The 19,829-nt window shown below is 40.7% G+C and overlaps 1 protein-coding gene across 1 annotated transcript; it reads right to left on the bottom strand.

The window, feature by feature from the left end:
* Positions 1–656: 656 nt before the first annotated feature.
* Positions 657–18,477, bottom strand: LOC144533832 (vesicular inhibitory amino acid transporter-like). The gene is made up of 8 exons (XM_078275398.1): positions 18,374–18,477; positions 17,064–17,724; positions 10,939–11,075; positions 8,873–8,993; positions 8,452–8,654; positions 6,813–7,050; positions 6,372–6,534; positions 657–991 (listed from the first exon to the last, which is right to left on the bottom strand). The coding sequence occupies exons 1-8, from the start codon at positions 18,475–18,477 to the stop codon at positions 657–659; spliced, it is 1,962 nt and encodes a 653-aa protein (XP_078131524.1).
* Positions 18,478–19,829: the final 1,352 nt, after the last annotated feature.

The following is a 19,829-nucleotide window of genomic DNA, read 5'->3' as shown; positions in this document are numbered from 1 at the left end:
GCTGCTTTAAGGAGTAATCATGCACTCAAAAAGTATTATAATACACAAATGACTGCAAAGGACAGTTATTTTCTTCCAAACAACCTGCTTGACCTGTTCATCCATCCATCCATCCATCCACCCATCCATCCATCCATCCATCCACCCATCCATCCATCCATCCATCCATCCATCCATCCATCCATCCATCTACCCATCCATCCATCATCCATCCATCCATCCATCCATCCACTTACCCATCCATCCACTTACCCATCCATCCATCCATCCATCCAACCAACCAACCACCTATTCATCCATCCATCCATCCATCCATCCATCCACCTACCTACCCATCCATCCATCCATCCAGCCATCCACCCATCTACCTATCCATCCATCCATCCATCCACTTACCCATCCATCCAACCAACCACCTATTCATCCATCCATCCATCCATCCATCTATTCATCCACTTACCTACCCATCCATCAACCTATTCATCCATCCACCTATCCCTCCCTCCATCCATCCATCCATCCATCCATCTATCCATCCACCTACCTACCCATCCATCAACCTATTCATCCATCCACCTATCCCTCCCTCCATCCATCCATCCATGCATTCATCCATCCACCTACCTACCCATCCATCCATCCATCCATCCACCTACCTACCCATCCATCCATCCATCCTTCAGTGCTCCCACTAGTCTTTTCACTGAACAAATCACACCAGACACACTACAGATGACCCCTAGACTCAGTATACACACATCTATCAGTTGGTCCCTCACAGTGAGGCGGCCCCACTGCAGTCTGAGGTGAAACAGGCATGGCAGTATGAGTGTCATGGCTGCCCCGGTTACACTGCCTGTCAAACCCATCAACAAGGAGAAGCTGGGGACTAGCAGGGCCAGTAGGTATGATGTCATCAGCAAGGCGGTGCGGACCAACAGGGCCGGACGAGACACACCTCGGCCGACATGTTTGGAGTTCAATGGGACATCTGTTGAAAGATTGAAGCAGAGAAGTTGCTGCACATGAAAAAGCAACTTTTGTTTATGGGTTGCTCTGTTCTGACTCATTGTTTTTCCAGTTGCTTCTATGTAGATGTGTTAGCAGCCTCCAACTTACTTATTTACAGTATGGCATCATATTAAAGAGGTAGTACAAGGACAAATTAAGTGAGATTATTTACTGTAAGAATTGGCAGTTGTGCTGTAGAGCAGTGTTTTTCAACCTTTTTTGAGCCATGGCACATTTTTTACATTAAAAAAATTCCGGGGCACACCACCAACCAAAAATGTTACAAAATGACACATTGTAGCCTAATACAGTATATATAATGAAGATTTAGTCTCTCAATGTATTTATACTCACTTAGTGTGAAACCTGGGCCTGTTTAGATGAACACAAAGCTGATATCCTGGCAGGAACTGAAGAAAGGCACACACAAAGCTCTTCCTCAACCGCTCTCAGTCGGTCTCTTTTTTTTTGTTTTTATAGCAGTCATGCTTGAAAAGCTCAGCTCACAAAGCTATGTTGTGGAAAATGGGAGCAATGCTGAAATAGCTCTGTTTGCCAGAATGGGGAACTCCTTGGCTAGCCTCGTGAGACCGTCCTGATCTTGCAAGCTCCAGTTTTCCACTCGCAGATCAGTCTGGCATCTTGAGACAGAGAAAATTTGGAGCCGTTCACCAAACGACCGACCAATCAGCGTTAGTTTTGAGGCGGGTTTAGGTGTGACGCAACGAGAAGCGACTGTTCAGTCTAAACAACATGGCGGCTTCCACGGATAAGATGAGCGTAGCTATCGCGCAAGTTTTATCCGAATTAGAAAGTATTCTTTCATCGAAAGAAGAACAAAAAACGGCACTGGAGGCTTTTCTCGGAGGAAAAGATGTTTTTGCTCTTCTCCCGACTGGTTTCGGCAAGAGTTTGATATATCGTTGATCTTATTGGTTAATTTGGCCCGTCTATCACCAACATAGGTGGTGATAGACAGAGCTAGTTAGCTGATTTATCCAATCAGCTAACCAGTATTTTCGCCCCTTCCTAAAAGTTCTCCAATGGAAAGTCAAGTTACTCCTTGGCAGCAGTCAACCAAAAACTGTCCAAAGGTAGATCAGCAAAGCTTAGCTTTAAACCACGGTCTTGTCTCAGTTCAGTTAGTCCCTCCTGTTCCTGAGTCATGTCCTTTCCAAAAACTGCTGCTGAGCTATATGAGTCCCTAAACCAGTCAAGGCATTCAATGGAGGTTGAGGGGAAATAAAATGACAACTTCTCCTCAAGAGTTTTCAAATGTTTACCTATTATCTCACACAGTGCAGCAGTGTTGACATCTCTTTGCCATTTCTGGGTGAGTGGGAACATGTCAAGCTTGGCATTTTCCAGATGCTTTTGCCAGAGGTGCACCTTTGAACGGAATCCATTTATTTTATTCAAAAACACTTTAAGTTCCTCTTGCAGCTCATACACACGGGCCAACACTTTGCCGCGCGGCAACCATCGGACCTCCGTGTGGAGCAATAAGGCTTTATGCTCCGCTCCCATTTCCTCACATAAAGATGCAAATATGCTGCTTTTCAGAGGTCTGGTCTTTACGAAGTTTACCATGCGCACAACATCATCCAACACAGGAGCTAGGTCTGCTGGTAAAGTTTTGGCAACAAGTGCCTCGCGCTGCAAAAAAACCGTGCCTAACAATAACATCTGTGTGTCTCTCTTTCACTCTGCTAATGAAGCCTTTGCAGCGCCCAACCATGGCTGCTGCTCCATCAGTGCAGACACTCGTGCAGTTTTCCCACTTAAGTCCTCCTTGTTCAAAATATTCTGTTGTGACCCGAAACATTTCCTCTCCTGTTGTTTTTTCTGGCAATGACTTGCAAAATAGGAAGTTTTCTCTGATGGCGTCTCCATCCACAAAATGCACATTGGCCAAGAGTTGAGCATGTCCACTAATGTCCGTAGACTCATCAAGTTGCAATGCAAATTTCCCACTGATGCATATCTTTTCCAAAACAACACAGTCTATGTCTGCAGACATGTCAGAAAAATACGTCTGGCATTTGTGTTATCTGAGAGAGGGACTCTGGCTACTTCTTTAACCGCGTCAGGGCCGAGCATCTTGTTCACAATGGCTTTGCAGGCAGGTCATATTAATGTCTCTGCCACAGTGTGTGGCTTTTTTTGATTTGGCTACTAGTTCAGCTACTAAGTAGCTAGCTTTGAGAGCTCTCTCAGACACCTTTGTGGTTTTTCTCATTAATGTTACCTGTTTCTCAGTGTGTTCACGCAGGCGGACAAAATAGTCCATGTTCTTGTTTTGAAGTGATGGGTGTTTCGTTTGGAGATGGCGTGGACCATGGCACTGTTGGATAGCTTTTCCCCACACACCAAGCATAACGGAGTCAGTGCAGTTGGATCCCCGGTGAAAGTAAATCCTAACGAAAGATAACTTTTGTTGTATTGCCTCGAGCTCACCATTTTTGCTTTCTTTTGACCACCACTCGTACTAGGTTCTTCATCTGGGTTAGACTTTTGTTCAGTGCCCAGATCAGAATCTGCATTTTTCTTTTTTTAAAATGTATCCATCGCTGTTGCAGGCTTCCCTGCCACCTTTCGCGCGTAATTCTATTGTCTTAAATCAACAAGGTCATTATTGCGCTATACTGCCACCTACTGACACGGAATAGTACTTCATTTCTCTGCCAGTCATCACATTGCAGGCACAGATGCGCAACAATGGCAAATTATTTGCAGTAACTCAATAAAAAAAAATTGTTGGACCAATTAAGTAAAATCGGATAATTTCCCACGGCACACAGGACGATCTCTCACACACTAGTGTGCCGCGGCACAGTGGTTGAAAATCACTACTGTAGAGGACAGGGAAGCTTTAAATGGCCTTTACATTTACCCAGTGAAGATATTCATAATTTGAACCACATCACTTGGGCAAAAAGTAGTGTTGTAATGTGATTACTTCACGATGCACTGTCCTGTTGACGGTCAAATGTGTTGACAGTGAACAGATTAGCAAAGTTTCCCTGATAACTCAACTCTCAAATGGCAATAACTGACATGAGATCTTTGCTTGTTTTCTGAGTTATACAGGTTATCCATCCATCCATCTTCGTCCGCTTATCCGGTATCGGGTCGCGGGGGTAGCAGCTCCAGCAGGGGACCCCAAACTCCCCTTTCCCGAGCCACATTAACCAGGTTGGAGATATAATCCCTCCACCTAGTCCTGGGTCTTCCCCGAGGCCTCCTCCCAGCTGGACGTGCCTGGAACACCTCCCTAGGGAGGCGCCCAGGGGGCATCCTTACCAGATGCCTGAACCACCTCAACTGGCTCCTTTCGACGCGAAGGAGCAGCGGCTCTACTCCGAGCTCCTCACAGATGACTGTGCTTCTCACCTTATCTCTAAGGGAGATGCCAGCTACCCTCCTGAGGAAACCCATTTTGGATCTTGTTCTTTCGGTCATGACCCAGCCTTCATGACCATAGGTGAGGATAGGAACGAAAACTGACCGGTAGATTGAGAGCTTTGCCTTCTGGCTCAGCTCTCTTTTCGTCACAACGGTGCGATAAATTGAATATTTATACAGATTATATTTTTATATAATTTGTAAGGTTTAGTTTCATATGTTTTGCTAGTTTTATTGGACTACATTGCATGTGCATGTTATTGAACATCTGTTACATTCAAGCCATTGCCAAATGAGTTGATACAAAGCTAATTAACTCTATCAGCTCCACAAAACTCTCTCTGTATTTCTCAGTATGGCTATGTTTAGAAAATGGTGTAGTCTGGACACTTTTGCGCGCAGAAGCTTGAGTGAAGATAATTAACTCTTCTGAAGAGTCCATCATGTTTTTTTAATCCTCCGTGTCCCACTCAAGAGGGGTGGGGGTGGTGCGCGATCGCCAAGGCTTGCGTCATGTAGATGCAACGACAGTGTTGTTGTCATTACTTGGAATTTCTCATGGGACCGACAAAAACTACGCACTATAGCTTTAATTGATTAATTGTACAGTATTTCTACTGTTTCTTAGTCGCTAGGTTGACTTCTGAGCTAGTTTTTCTCTTAACACAATGCTTAGTTCAGCAAAACATACTTCCTCAACAGTTTTAAAATTGCTTTGATGGTCACCTTTAACCATTTATTTTTCTTGGGAACCATAATTTTAGTAGTTATGGGGGCTCAATGCTAGCCTGGCTACGCCCTCCTACGTACTTACGCTCAATTTTCATTTCCTTTCAGTACTACGTCTGGGTTCGCGGTATAGTCTTGGGTTTTCTCCAGCCCAATTTTTGGCAGTCCAATCAGAGAACAAAGGAGTGGCTGAGAACGATGACGTTGAGGCCGTGCGCTAGAGTTGTAGTTCCGTAACGGTGGTGGAGAAAGATGCGAGTGAAGCCATTCGGTCCATTGTGGCAACGCTGTCGAATATACAGAAGTTAAAGCCCAAGCAAGAACAATCTTTCCTGAGTTTTGTTGGTGGCCATGATGTTGTGGCCCTCCTCCCCACGGGGTTCGGGAAAAGTTTGATTTTCCAGCTTGCTCCGTTAGCGGTGAAGGAGTTGGCTAAGGCTAACGCTAGCGATGCTAATGCTAAATATAAGCCTTATCGGTCTCCCCTCTTATTGCACATGTGCATGACATACGTCACGACCAGACGTTAGCGATTGGTTATGGCAGATCCAGAGTGGCTCTGGGCAGATCCAGTAGTTTTAAACTTCAACAGAGTACCCGCCTTCAAGGAAGTTAACCCTTGTCAATGGAGAGTGGCCAGACTCTCTGTACAAATGAAATGTATGAGAGTCTGGTAGGACCAGGCTAGCTCAATGCCAGTATGTAACACAAGTAGTAATACGTGAGCTACGCAAACTTTTAATAGAAAGTCAACTGGGAGCTCATGCTCCTTTCTTCAAACTGAAACACCGGCAGAGATACCCACATGGAAGCTGCCCAGTCTAACCACAGTTTACCACTGTAGACCTCTGGAGCCTCTATTAGATGTCATGCTCAAAGGAAACTGGGCAGTATGAGAAAGTAAAAATGTCACTGATTCACTTTCCTAATGCTATTTTCATTGACCATCCAGGGAACTTCCAGCCTTAGCCTGCTTCATCAGGCCTCTGCTGCTCCACAGAGTATTAAGAAATATGTAAAGGAAAGAGAAGCTTCCTAAGGCCATGTGTAATTTACAAATCAGTCATTGTAACGTATCAAATGTAAAGCTACAGTCACAATGTTAACCATTGCACCTTAAATCTTTAATAGATGGCCTGAAGGAACTATTACTTAATGTACTGGGGACAATACCTTGGGCAAGGTGAGCGGTTTGAATATAAATTAGAGCTGTCTGTATTGTTCACCTCCAAGCAGACAGGTTTGTAGTATTTCAGCAGCAGAGTAGAATGGCAGAGGGTAGGACAGCAGGGCTTTAGCCAGCAGACACAGGTTGACGAGAGGTCGGAGGTCAGAGGGCAGGTTGTCTGTGATGACCTCACTGGTCTCTGCGCCCCATGTTAATACGGCCTAATGGAGCAGGGAAACAATCAATGCAATCAGTCAATCAATCACTCCATTTTTCTGTCCCTTTATCCATCCTGTGATTATACCTGCTGCTGTAAGCCAGATGTTGAGCCTCTCAACATTTTTATTATATATTATATATTTTTATATTTTTTGGACAAACTAACAAAACTAACTTCTGACCCATCAGTGGCATCACAAACTCATAAAAGCAACTCTATAAACCCAATAATGCCACTAAAATTACGGGAGAATTTGCTGTGTCACAATATTTCACTAACCAGTAAAGAAAACAGAGTTTTCATGATGCAAGCAGCACCATGGGTCCACCCCAGCATGGCATTGAACTGCCCTCTGTCCTCCATACTGCCCTCTAGGGGAGGGAGGAAGATCTGCGAGGTGTAGGAGAAGATGATGACGCCCACAGAGACGAGGAAGTTCTCTGGGTCTACAGACAGAGACAAAGTGGACCAGGACCAGCTGCTGGCTCGACTCAGACAGTACAGCATGACCAGCAGGCTGACAAGGGTCAGAGACAAAAGGAGAGAACATGAGAAAAGATAGTGCTCCATGAATGAAGCATCTAATATAAATGTATTGATAATTCTTTCATTCATTTATTATTCAACATGTATTTGCACAGGAAGGTCCATATATTAGCTGTGTACTCTCAGTTACACAGGGCAATACAAGCACACGTCCTGCCTAAAGACACTCAAGGAAAACAAAAGAAATATATAAATGATAGAAAATAAAATACAAGAAATAAAAGCAGAAGTGAACAATTTTAATTGCATTAAATAAAATAAAATACTGATGTCCGAATACTACTAATTGTAACCATGTAGCTACAATTTGTTTTAATAAACTGAATTAATTGTCCCTGTATGGTTAGAAATGATCCTACTTCTTGGCTAAATGAACAATTTAAAAACAAAGCTCATGAAAGGTTGACATTTTGGAGATACATGGTTTTCAAAGGATAGTGACATTATGTTTTTCTGAATAAAATAGGATACACAATCTGTAATCATATCAATGAATAAAAGCACAGTAATAACTACTTTTTATTGTGCTATTATTCATTTGAAAACATCCATGAATCTAAAGAAAAATACAAAATAACATGAGACAGATAAAAAGTAACTGCACTGACTGAACGTTTTTTTTTTTTTTTTTACAAAACTAGTTAAATTTTGTGTTTATCATTTACCATTACAGTATGTGTACTGTATGCAACAGATGGACTTGGACTCATTTGGTGATTTGAGCAAGAGATTCAGCAAAAATAGATAAGGGTTAAAATAAAATATTTCTCCCTCTGCCTAAAGCTATGGTGCGTAGTTTCTGTCGCCCCCTTGAGGAAGTCTAAGTAATGACAACAACACTGTCGGCGCATCCACATGGCGCAAGACCCCCCCCCCACGCAGTTGCTAGTAGTTTAACCCATCAAATCAAGGAGGACACGAAGGATTACAAAAACATGATGGACTCTTCAGAAGAGGTAATGCTCTTGTAATTGTTATGTCCTCTTGGTCTCCAAAGCTGAATGCTGCTGTTGGCCTTTTGTCAGTGGTGACATAAAACGCATCACTCAAGCTGCTGCGCGCAAATCTCGCCAAACTACGCCCTTTTGTAAGCATAGCCATACTGAGAAATACAGAGTGAGTTTTGTGGAGCTGATATGTTTAATTAGCTTTGTAGCAACTAAGCTCCATTTTCCCGAGACACTGGCATGAGAAATGAAATGAAACAACCAGTAACAGCAGTGTGTAGCAGGTGGGAGCAGACAGCATAACCAAAATGATCACAGGAGTGAGAATGAGAGCAGATTATAAAGGCCACATCGTTGTCTTTACTTAATATGATTGTGGAATTGATGCTGATCTGCTGATCATTCAATCACTTCTGTTCAATCACCTGATCAGTATGTGAGCCAGGGAGCACAGCAGGCTGAGGGTGGAGACTGGTCTGAGATCAGTCAGCAGCAGGCAGGGCAGCATGAACATCAGAGACACCAGAGAACACACTGGTCGAGGAACAGCCATCCCTGATAGACTGTCAGACAGCAGACCGGTGGAGACGACCAGATACAGGGTGCACGTCATTAACAGTTCAATGACCTGGGATAAAAAAGAAACACGGTGCAAAGAGAGATGTTTACTTCATGCTTTTCCTGTGGGAAACAAACCTGTTCATCTATGCTATACATGTACATCTTGAAAAATTTTAAAGTAATCTATTCCAGTATAAGAAAAGTGTCGAGCCCTAGTTTATAGACATGTGCAGAGCGATTTTGCATAATAACAAATGTGTGTGTGTGTGTGTGTGTGTGTGTTACCTGAGATACATTCACCATCCACCCTCCCAGTCCAGGCCAGTTGGGCCACAGTCCTTTGCAGCAGGCCTCCATTACGTCCTGGTAGCTGTGTCGGACTCTGACCTTTGACACCGAGCCTCCACTGAAAGATACAAACACCTTCTTACTGTGATAAATTGTGTCTGATACAAATTCACAGTTTTGACCATTGTCACGGTTATCAAAGCTACAGCATGTGGTCTTTGAACTATTAAGCATATTTTAAATACATCTTTGACAAAAAGTAAAGACTTCCCCCCAAAATGTAGGCTAATGTGTTTATTATCTGTGTTGAAGCGTATGTTCCAGTGATTTAAGGGAGCACATTGAGGTGTTTTTCAATCAATCAATGAGGCAAAAGTAAAACTCAAACACCACGGTTCTGCAGAACACATTCACGTTTCTCTTAGCTGTGTGAGTGGTGTTTTTCTGACTGGCTCACCACTGCTGAATGAACAGAATAACATGTTTGTGTATCTATTACTCTCTACTCTGTGTTCATACCAAAATTGGGGTTAGATTCCCCCGAGGAGTCTCAATAGAAGAGAAGGAATAAATATAAGAACGACTCCGTTGTCAGAAATAAGAGTCGCCATTGCTGAAGATACAGAGAGGAGAGCCCCATCTGCAGAAACTTCAACTAAGCCAACAATGACTCCAAGAAAGAAAAAAACATCCCAGTATCGAACACACTGCTCTTTGGGAAGCACAGCCCAGAAGTACTACAAAATTGCTTAGTACATCTGCTATCAGTAAAATAGAAAGCAGACTGTAGTGATAAAGTGATTTTATGTAGTAAAAGTGATGTAAACTGATTATAAAGTGGTATTGCACTTAGCTAATTGACACCAAATTAATAGAATATGATAATAAAAAAAAACATACCTTTGTTCCTCTTCATATAGACAGGCCACCAGGATGCTCCCTGTGTGGTTACACACCCAGGCTGACAGAACCAGCAGAACTAGACCCACATAACCTGACTGGACCAGAGCGAAGGGTAAACCCAACACAAAGATACCCTGAAGGTAAAAGAGAGAGATGGGAAGAAAGAACAAAGATGGGTTGGTTTGTGAAGGAAGATAAGGAATGAGAAGAGATCAAGACATCATTTGAAAAGCTGCCTCAAAAACTCTCTCATGGTGCTCCCAGGTAGTTAAGTGGTGAAGATGTACCCATGACAATTGATCAAAATGAAAGAAACAATGCTGATGACAAACTCCTTTTGATATTTTCCATTATATTTCACTTGGATTGGTTTACAAACTCCAAGGTGCTTAAATGATAGTGTGCAATAAAAAAATAATGATTTTAATAAGAGGAAAAGTAAGAATTACAACAATATAAACGATAAAGAAATTAAAGATGAAAATTATAAATATTAACAAGTCCAACCCACAGAAGCGTGTTCTGTCTCATTGTGAAACGGTTACAGTTTGGTTAGGTTTAGGCACAAAAACTACTTTTAGGTTAAGATTAGTTAAATTTTGGGTTATAATCAGTACATTTGTTGCGTTACTTCACTCCCGTGCAAACGTACATACCGTCATTAGGCACGTGACAGGGAATTTGACGAAATTCCGTTTGGTCCGTACAGTTGAAATGACTCGTCGTTTACTTTTATTTTTTAAACTGGACACAAACAACAGTCACCTGGGTGAAAAGTCCTGTTTGTTTGACCTATCTACTCCTGGAAGGCTAACTAAACAAAAATGCCAATGGTTTAAAATTTAGTTTTAGTTCCTATAAACAAGGGACACGGATATCAGATCTCTAACATAACCAGTCATACTGCCTGATGCTCATTTTAACCTGTTTCCATAAGAAAGAAAAAAACATCCCAGTATCGAACACACTGCTCTTTGGGAAGCACAGCCCAGAAGTACTACAAAATTGCTTAGTACATCTGCTATCAGTAAAATAGAAAGCAGACTGTAGTGATAAAGTGATTTTATGTAGTAAAAGTGATGTAAACTGATTATAAAGTGGTATTGCACTTAGCTAATTGACACCAAATTAATAGAATATGATAATAAAAAAAAACATACCTTTGTTCCTCTTCATATAGACAGGCCACCAGGATGCTCCCTGTGTGGTTACACACCCAGGCTGACAGAACCAGCAGAACTAGACCCACATAACCTGACTGGACCAGAGCGAAGGGTAAACCCAACACAAAGATACCCTGAAGGTAAAAGAGAGAGATGGGAAGAAAGAACAAAGATGGGTTGGTTTGTGAAGGAAGATAAGGAATGAGAAGAGATCAAGACATCATTTGAAAAGCTGCCTCAAAAACTCTCTCATGGTGCTCCCAGGTAGTTAAGTGGTGAAGATGTACCCATGACAATTGATCAAAATGAAAGAAACAATGCTGATGACAAACTCCTTTTGATATTTTCCATTATATTTCACTTGGATTGGTTTACAAACTCCAAGGTGCTTAAATGATAGTGTGCAATAAAAAAATAATGATTTTAATAAGAGGAAAAGTAAGAATTACAACAATATAAACGATAAAGAAATTAAGGATGAAAATTATAAATATTAACAAGTCCAACCCACAGAAGCGTGTTCTGTCTCATTAACACAGTTTGGTTAGGTTTAGGCACAAAAACTACTTTTAGGTTAAGATTAGTTAAATTTTGGGTTATAATCAGTACATTTGTTGCGTTACTTCACTCCCGTGCAAACGTACATACCGTCATTACGCACGTGACAGGGAATTTGACGAAATTCCGTTTGGTCCGTACAGTTGAAATGACTCGTCGTTTACTTTTATTTTTTAAACTGGACACAAACAACAGTCACCTGGGTGAAAAGTCCTGTTTGTTTGACCTATCTACTCCTGGAAGGCTAACTAAACAAAAATGCCAATGGTTTAAAATTTAGTTTTAGTTCCTATAAACAAGGGACACGGATATCAGATCTCTAACATAACCAGTCATACTGCCTGATGCTCATTTTAACCTGTTTCCATAAGAAAGAAAAAAAAACAGGAAATTGTTAAAATGTGTAAAGTCTAAAATGCAAAGGAAAAGGAAAGACTAAAGAAGGAAAGGAAGCGAAAAGAGAAGGAAAGTTTTGGCGTGATGCCTGGAGAGTTTGAGGATGCAGGAGACCAGCGGGAGCAGAAAGGCAGAGGAGAGTGGAGGGAGGCGACTGTCAGAGAGAGAGAGACAGGAGAAGAGGGAATGGAGGCGGGAAGAGGAAGAAGGCAAGTAAAGAAAGAGGCTATATGAGGAGAGAAGGAAACAGAATAGAGAGCGGGAAGAGGAAGGAGAGGAGCGACCTCACGGAGAGCAGGAGGTTGAAGGAGGAAGAGGAGGAGGCCGAGGGGAGATTAGCGCAAGCTACTTTGATGGAGCTGCTGCGTTATGAATGTTGGAACATGGAGATACACACACTCACTGAGAGAGTTATGGAGGCACATCATAGACACACTATACACACACTGTGGATGTATAAACAGACAAGCACACATTCTCTCTCTTTCAAGTTACTATTTTGTTACTGATGTCTGTTTAGGCATGCTGATAGAGCTTTGATGTTCAGATGGAGCTGCTGGGGATGAAAGCAGTTTGACGCTCACGTATGATTTCATCGCCCCCTCTCTCTCTCTCTCTCTCTCTCTCTCTCTCTCTCTCTCTCTCTCTCTCTCTCTCTCTCTCTCTCTCTCTCTCTCTCTCTCTCTCTCTCTCTCTCTCTCTCTCTCTCTCTCTCTCTCTCTCTCTCTCTCTCTCTCTCTCTCTCTCTCCCTCCACTTCTCTTTCTCTCTGTGTTTTTGCCAGCTAATTCCTCATTGGTTACTCAGAGCACAACTTGAAACAGCTCCCAATCACAAATGTGTACAATAAGAAAGATGATTCAGCTTCATCCTGCTCACAATCCGACACCCAAAACACCTTCAAAATTTGTTTATTCAGGGGATGTGGACCTTTTTCTTACCTTACACTTACATACTCAATATTGGCCGCCGGAAAATAAAGATTATTACATTCACTGCTCCTGTCTGAACTTCCGAGGTGCAAGATTTCAATTGCTGCTTTTCAACTGTCATGCACGATATTTTATGCAAGCACATGCCCTTAGCAAAAATAAGTGATAGAGAAATGTCTTTCCCCACCGTGAGGGGATAAGGTAGAGCAGAAGCGACCAGAAACAGATAGGTTTGACATTTTAATAGCAGGACATACATACATTCTCAAATGTAGAATTTGCTGCTTTTGTCCGACCGTCACATACGATAGAAAATGTAATATCTTTGGACTCTTCTCTTGGTTGCTATTTAAAGTTGCACCTTGGGCTGTGGAAACTTGTGGAGGGATTTTTAAAACAATTTTATAAAGTAAATAATTAATTAAAGGGGTATTCCAGCAATTTAGTAAAGCACTTCCATTAATTTGTCTGACTCACAAGGCTAGGATTTTTTTTTTTTAAATCAAAAAAAATAAATAAAATCAAAACAGAGATATCCTACTTTTAGTCCCTAGACAAGCTTCAAAAAAGCGACTGGATAGCATATTTTGTTAAAATTGCCTTTACAACACCTTCACAACAGTATTGTGGTAAATCACGGTCAGGTCAGCTACAGCAGTTCATCATCAAAACAAACAATCTGAAGACGTCACCTCAGCTCTGGGAAATTATAATGACATGTTTCTTATGAAGGTAATAGTGGAGATGAGGATGATAATAACAAAGATGGTGATGACAATGGTAATGACGAACGAACGGTGGTAAACATGAACTGCAGAAATGAACGTTTTTAATGGATAACCAGCAGCATTTTATTTATTTTTTACAGGGTCTCGGGACGTATTTGGCAGCATGATGAACCAAATAAATTTTTACAGCAATCTTTTACAAAACAAAATGGGGACATTCTTATCAGCTGGTGTTTGGATTTGAAAAAAACCAATTTGGAACTTGAATTCCCTACCCATTAAGGTAAAAATGACGCTCAAAAGCAGACAATCATAGGCAGTTTTTCCTCAGTGTCAGAAACGAAAAGGTTCAGGTCTCTAATCTGCCATGAAGACATGCAAAGAGGAGCTGCCTAATTAAAACTCAGGCGGGAATTAAAACTGAGTTTCAGAATATTCCCAAGTCGGGAGCCTTGAGAGCTGGAGTTGGATTTGTTTTGCATTTTTGGCAGCAAATTTGCTCTCTAATAAAAATTTTATTAAGCTGGCAGACAAGTCATATCATAGTTAAATCGGCATCAATATACAACCACCAGAAAATACATATTTTCTTTTCAGCCTTGATAGGAGATAAAACTGATGTTCTTTTTTTTACCATTAATATCCTCCGAACAAATGGATTTGTCATCATGGCACTGATCTGTGTTTATATCAGATGTCAGATATCAGATTTATTGTTACTATGTGGTCATCCATCACCGTCTGAGATTTTCAAGCGTGCAGTGAATCGTCACCTTTAATGAAAAGACTTCTTTCTGCTACGTGAGTCATCCAGTAGTCACCTCAATTTAACCTATCTGTGACCTCAACCAAAGGGATTACTGAGCAATCCATTTGGTTAAGGTTCCTGATTACAGTGCGCTGCAGGTAATGAATAACCTATAAATCATTAAACCCAACAACCCCGGAAAGAAGCCGATGCTGTTTAAGCGGAGTTTAAAAAAAAACACGCTGCAGTAAAATACGGTAAAATAGGAAGTATTCAAATCACAGCGTGGTTTCAAGGAACAAATTAATTTAAATAAAGATGCAAGCATTGACGTGACGTAAGTAACAAATCATAGATTTGAATAGGCAATTTAAACCTCAGATTTTGTGCCTTGTCTGGCACAGAAATTTGTTCTCTAATTACTTCACTTAATCACTTAAAGGAAAAAATTAAATCCTGGCTCTCAGATAGATAGGCTAGTATCGATAAACCAAGCACATAAAATACTTGTTGATCTACTGAAGATCATGTTGGTATAGGTATTTATGTACTGACAAATGATGAATTAAAATCTGTGTTTACAGCAACGTGATGCAAAAGCATTTGATGTAAATTTACCTTAACTCCTGAATGCATGCGTGTCTTCATTGTGTGTGTGTGTGTGTGTGTGTGTGTGTGCGTGCGTGCGTGCGTGCGTGCGTGTATGCGTGCGTGTGTGTGTGTGTGTGTGTGTGCTTTTGGTGTATCTGTATGGTTGATCTTTGCAAATGCTGTCCTCTTCCAGATGGTCATAAAGTCAGACTCACACTGTATTGATGTTCTTTATGGACCCAGTAACGCACTCCAATTACACTAAAGTCATTCAGTGAAAGGACACATTTACAAGAGTGCAGCAGTTGAATACGGCTCAGCATTTACAGCATAATAAGCTATTAGCATTACCGCCACGAGCACACACTGTGACTGGGAGCTTTAAATTTATTTTATTTTATTCACGCTTTATTTGATTATGCAGACTGTAGAGTGCCTGACAAACAGCCTGCAAAACCACAAAGCATTGTTTAATAATATCAAAACACGGTGGGAGCAGATTAACTAGTCTGCATGTTTAATGCTTTTTGAATGTATTGTGCAGCTTGGCGCCTAAACAGTTGGCATATACATTTTACATTTGCATTTTGCAAGAGAGAGAGAGACACAAAGTTTTAGAGAAAAAGGAGGAATGACATGCTAAAATTGAACCAATAAAATAATGAATTCCAAGTTTGCAGCTGCAATAAACATGAAACCAAGAACAGTTGCGCTTGATAACTGGATTGCTACGCAATGATTGGTCTATATCCTTCGCGTTCCACTTCTGGGATTGCTCCGGTGCCGCAGGAAACTCCACCGGATGCATGTATTTTCCGTTTCCTTCCGCTTTCTTTGGGTTGGAATTTTAAATTTGGTGGATTTATGAGGACTATTGTTGACTGCTCCTCAGATCTCTGCAGGGTAAATCCAGACAGCTAGCTAGACTATCTGTCCAGTCTGAGTTTTCTTTCGCACGACTATTTTGCAGCGGCCCTGTGCCGAGTTTGGCACCGCCCATGACGATTCTGATTGATTTAAAGAAATGCCACAAAACCAGAGCACGTTTTCCTCCCATCCCCAAATACTATGTGGAGCAGCCAGACTCTCCTTCAGCGCACTTTGAAGGAGGGTCTGGCAAAGCGAGACTATGCAACGATGAACCCTTGTGTTGTCTTCCCATCGACCGTGCAACTTTTTCTTTCTCTGGGTCAAAATGTAAATAAATGTTTTTTCCAACATTTACGTTGTCTTTTTCGACACTTGTCGCTTTTCCCAAAGTTTTTGTCACTTGTTTTGACATTATTGTTGTTTTTTCTATGCTCTTTTTTTGCCCCAGACGTTTTTTGAAGCTTTTTTAGACATTGTCTTTTTTTATTATTATTTTTTGGTCATTTTAGGCCTTTATTTATACAGGACAGCTGAAGACATGAAAGGGGAGAGAGAGAGGGAATGACATGCAGCAAAGGGCCGCAGGTCGGAGTCGAACCTGCGGCCGCTGCATCAAGGAGTACAGCTCTACTATATATGGGTGCCTGCTCTACCAGGTGAGCTACCCAGGCACCGTTTACCATTTTTGTCTTTTACCATTTTTTTTTTCAAACGCTATAAAATTGAATTAAACCCAAATTCAATCAAAGTTGTGAACTGATTATTTGTTTTACTTGTGAAGAGTAACAGTTGTAGGACACATCCACGTTATTTATTTATTTATTTACAATTTGGTTGAAAGAAAGCCACATTTCTGATATAGAAACTTTTTGAAAATGGGTCAAATTTGACCCGAGGACAACAGGACGGTTAAATAACTTTGACCGACGCATATAAATCCACTGGCATGGATTAGTTATGTTGGTTTCAGGTTCCATGTCATTACATGAAACATTACATTACATTCATTTGGCAGAGGCTTATATCTTGGTGATTCCCCCACATATACATATTGGGAGCAATTTGAGGTTGTGTCTTGCCAAGGAAACAGGAAAAGGGATCAAAGAGGGATAACAATACAGTGACAAGACTTCCTGAAAAGTATGAAAACATACAGTATTCATACGTCTAAACGAATGAAGGTATAGTTTTGGCAATGGTTCACATTGTCCTTACATTGGTGTGATTTGGGGTTAAGATAAAAACAAAGATTTTGCAAAGATTTACGACCATGCATATACTGTATACTGTATAAGTGTACCTGTATAGCATTTGTGACATTCCAGCCAGCCTCCCAGGCGGTGATGGTGAGAGTAGTCTTAAGACCACTGGTGCCGGTTCTGGGGCTCTGAACTGGATTAGCCAAACTCATCCTTGCTCTCTCTTCTTCAAGGCTGGCACAGAACGGAGAAGTTCCCTCCACAGTTTCCGCTCCTTCCTTTTTGTTTTCTACATCCTCAGAAAGTCTCTGTTTTTGCATATTCCCTGTAAACAGCCTGTAGGATCCTCTCTTGTTACTTTGGTTGAAACTCGGGTTCTTCTCAACGTCGCTTCCTATTTTGTCAGCACGCATCTCAGAGGATCTTCTTCTTTTGCCATAACTCTTGTTGTTTTTTAACCAAACGGAGTCTGCAGCAGAAACCGCTGAAGTTATGGTGATGGTTCTGGGTCCAGTGGAGATTACAGTAGCTCTGGTTTCTTTAAAAGTTGGACTCTCCTGCAACAATGTGCTGGTGCATCCTGGGATACTGGGATTATCTTGCTCAGTCGGAGACAGGCTGTTCCTTCCAAATAATGTTCTGTTTTGTTTGGTGTAATCAGAGCTTCTATTATTTTGGTTTGTAACGTTGTCCTCACCATAGGTTCTGTTCAACTCATCGCTGTGGGTCAGAATCAGCATCTCTTCATCCTCCTGAAACAACCTGCTAATCAAAACCACTTCATTTAATTTTGATTTCATTGTTTCTATGCCCCCATCCACTTCACTAAATTAGAATCATTTTATTCCATTAAGAAGACCCATTTCTATGAGGATATGGTTAAAATAACTAACACTTAAAAAAAATGACACTATGCTGGGGTAAATTGTTGGAATATTGTAGGGTTTATCTAAATCAAAGCAACAAAAAACATGATATATTAAGAACAATATTAAGTACTTTGTGACGCCCACTCTAGAAAGTAAGAAAATACAAATAGAATGGCGCTATAAACACACTTTATTAATTCATTTATTTTTCTAATAATCTATGTATATATAAATGCATGATGTCACATATTAGTGCAGGTAGATATTTATGAGGAATCTAAATAATATTTATTTATACATTTCTAAATACTACTCTTACTACTACTACTACTAATAATAATAATAATAATAATATTATTCTGTGTCAATTAACTTAGCAGATACTTTACATGACGCTCACTAACATATGTTAAAAATCAATTATTCAATAATTTATTATATCAATTATAATATGTATTTATCATTATATAAATAAGTATTTCAATGTGTAAATCAATAATACAGTAAATCTATCAATTAATATATCCCATGATGTGACTCACCTTGTTGTCCAGTCTAGGTGTAGCCTCGATAGGGCCCAGCCCCACAGAGACCCAGCACTACTCCAGGGCTGCCGAGAGCTCCGAGCCCAGCGAAGAGAGCCCATCTTCAGCCACCTTGTATGCAGAGTCAGCCTCCTTGCATCTGGAGGTCTAAGGGTCTGGGGGAGCTTGACTGACAGTGGACACTTAAATGTACTCACACAAATTCTCCCTGAACGCACACACACACACACACACACACACACACACACACACACACACACACACACACACACACACACACACACACTAACAATGTCTGCCTGTAAAGAAACTGCACACACGCCAGAGCCACACGCACAATTGCACAAGCACACGACAATAACTACACACATGCAGGTGTATGAAGTGATTGACAAGTTGGTGAGCTGTAACATTATAATATACCAGTGTTTTCAACAGTGAAGGAGTAAACTGCTATGATTGCCTTCACAGTAGATACCTATAAGTTCCATTCACTTTAATTTTGTGCAGAATAAAATATACACTTGTACATGCTGATATAAAATATATTCTCAAAAAAGCAATGCTCTAATTAAAATTGTTAACCTACAGATTTAGGTGCTTGTGTTTTTTTGTAACTGTATGTCATTATTTAGCAACCTTTGCATTACACGCCAGTAAAAAATGTTATTCAGCTAGTTTCACATTTCACTTTAGAAACTCTTCAAACAATGTTCTGAGTTTAGTATGCAAACCTATCTATAGAAATGGATAACTAATAATATTTACATTGTTTCCCCCTATTTTATGTGTCTGTATGTATAATTGGCTGTGCTTTTATGAATGTTCATAATAGGCTTCTTCAGTTTTGCCCCGGACTGTGGTGAGTTGTGCAGGGCAGCAGGAGGAGCCACAGAACAGTTGTGTAACTCACTGGACCAAAAACTTCTGTCCAACTCTTCACTTCTTCATTATTATGTGCTCCATTTAGTTGTTGTTTCTTTTCCCTTCAATGGTCTTTGTTTGTGTTAGCCAAAACAGTGCTGATGCAATACTTCATTTGCTTTGTAGCATCTGAAGCATTTTCAAACTGCTCCAGTTCTGCAGCACACTGATGTACAGAATAGGCTATGCTTTAAAACCCTTTGTGGATTCAGTGTTTTAGCACCTACCTCACACTCAGGTTCATATTGTATGCAAGCTGTAGAACGTTTACTTACAATACTGCTTGAAAGCCCACTGGATTACGACAAAAAGTAATCTGATTACACAAACTCAGAGTTGATAAATGCTCCCAAAAGCCCCAGGATGTAATGTTTAAAATAACATGTTACATGTTTTAATTAACTGTTAGTAACAGTACCCAACAGTTTATAAAGTATTACAAATTAACACAATCTCAACAAGCTAAAAATTCTGATTACACTTTATTGCATCAGAAATAATAATTACATAATTTTGACTATAACACTGA

Source organism: Sander vitreus, chromosome 18 (genome assembly GCF_031162955.1).
Source record: "Sander vitreus isolate 19-12246 chromosome 18, sanVit1, whole genome shotgun sequence".
Lineage (NCBI taxonomy): Eukaryota > Metazoa > Chordata > Actinopteri > Perciformes > Percidae > Sander > Sander vitreus.
This window is presented reverse-complemented; position numbering and strand designations above follow the sequence as displayed.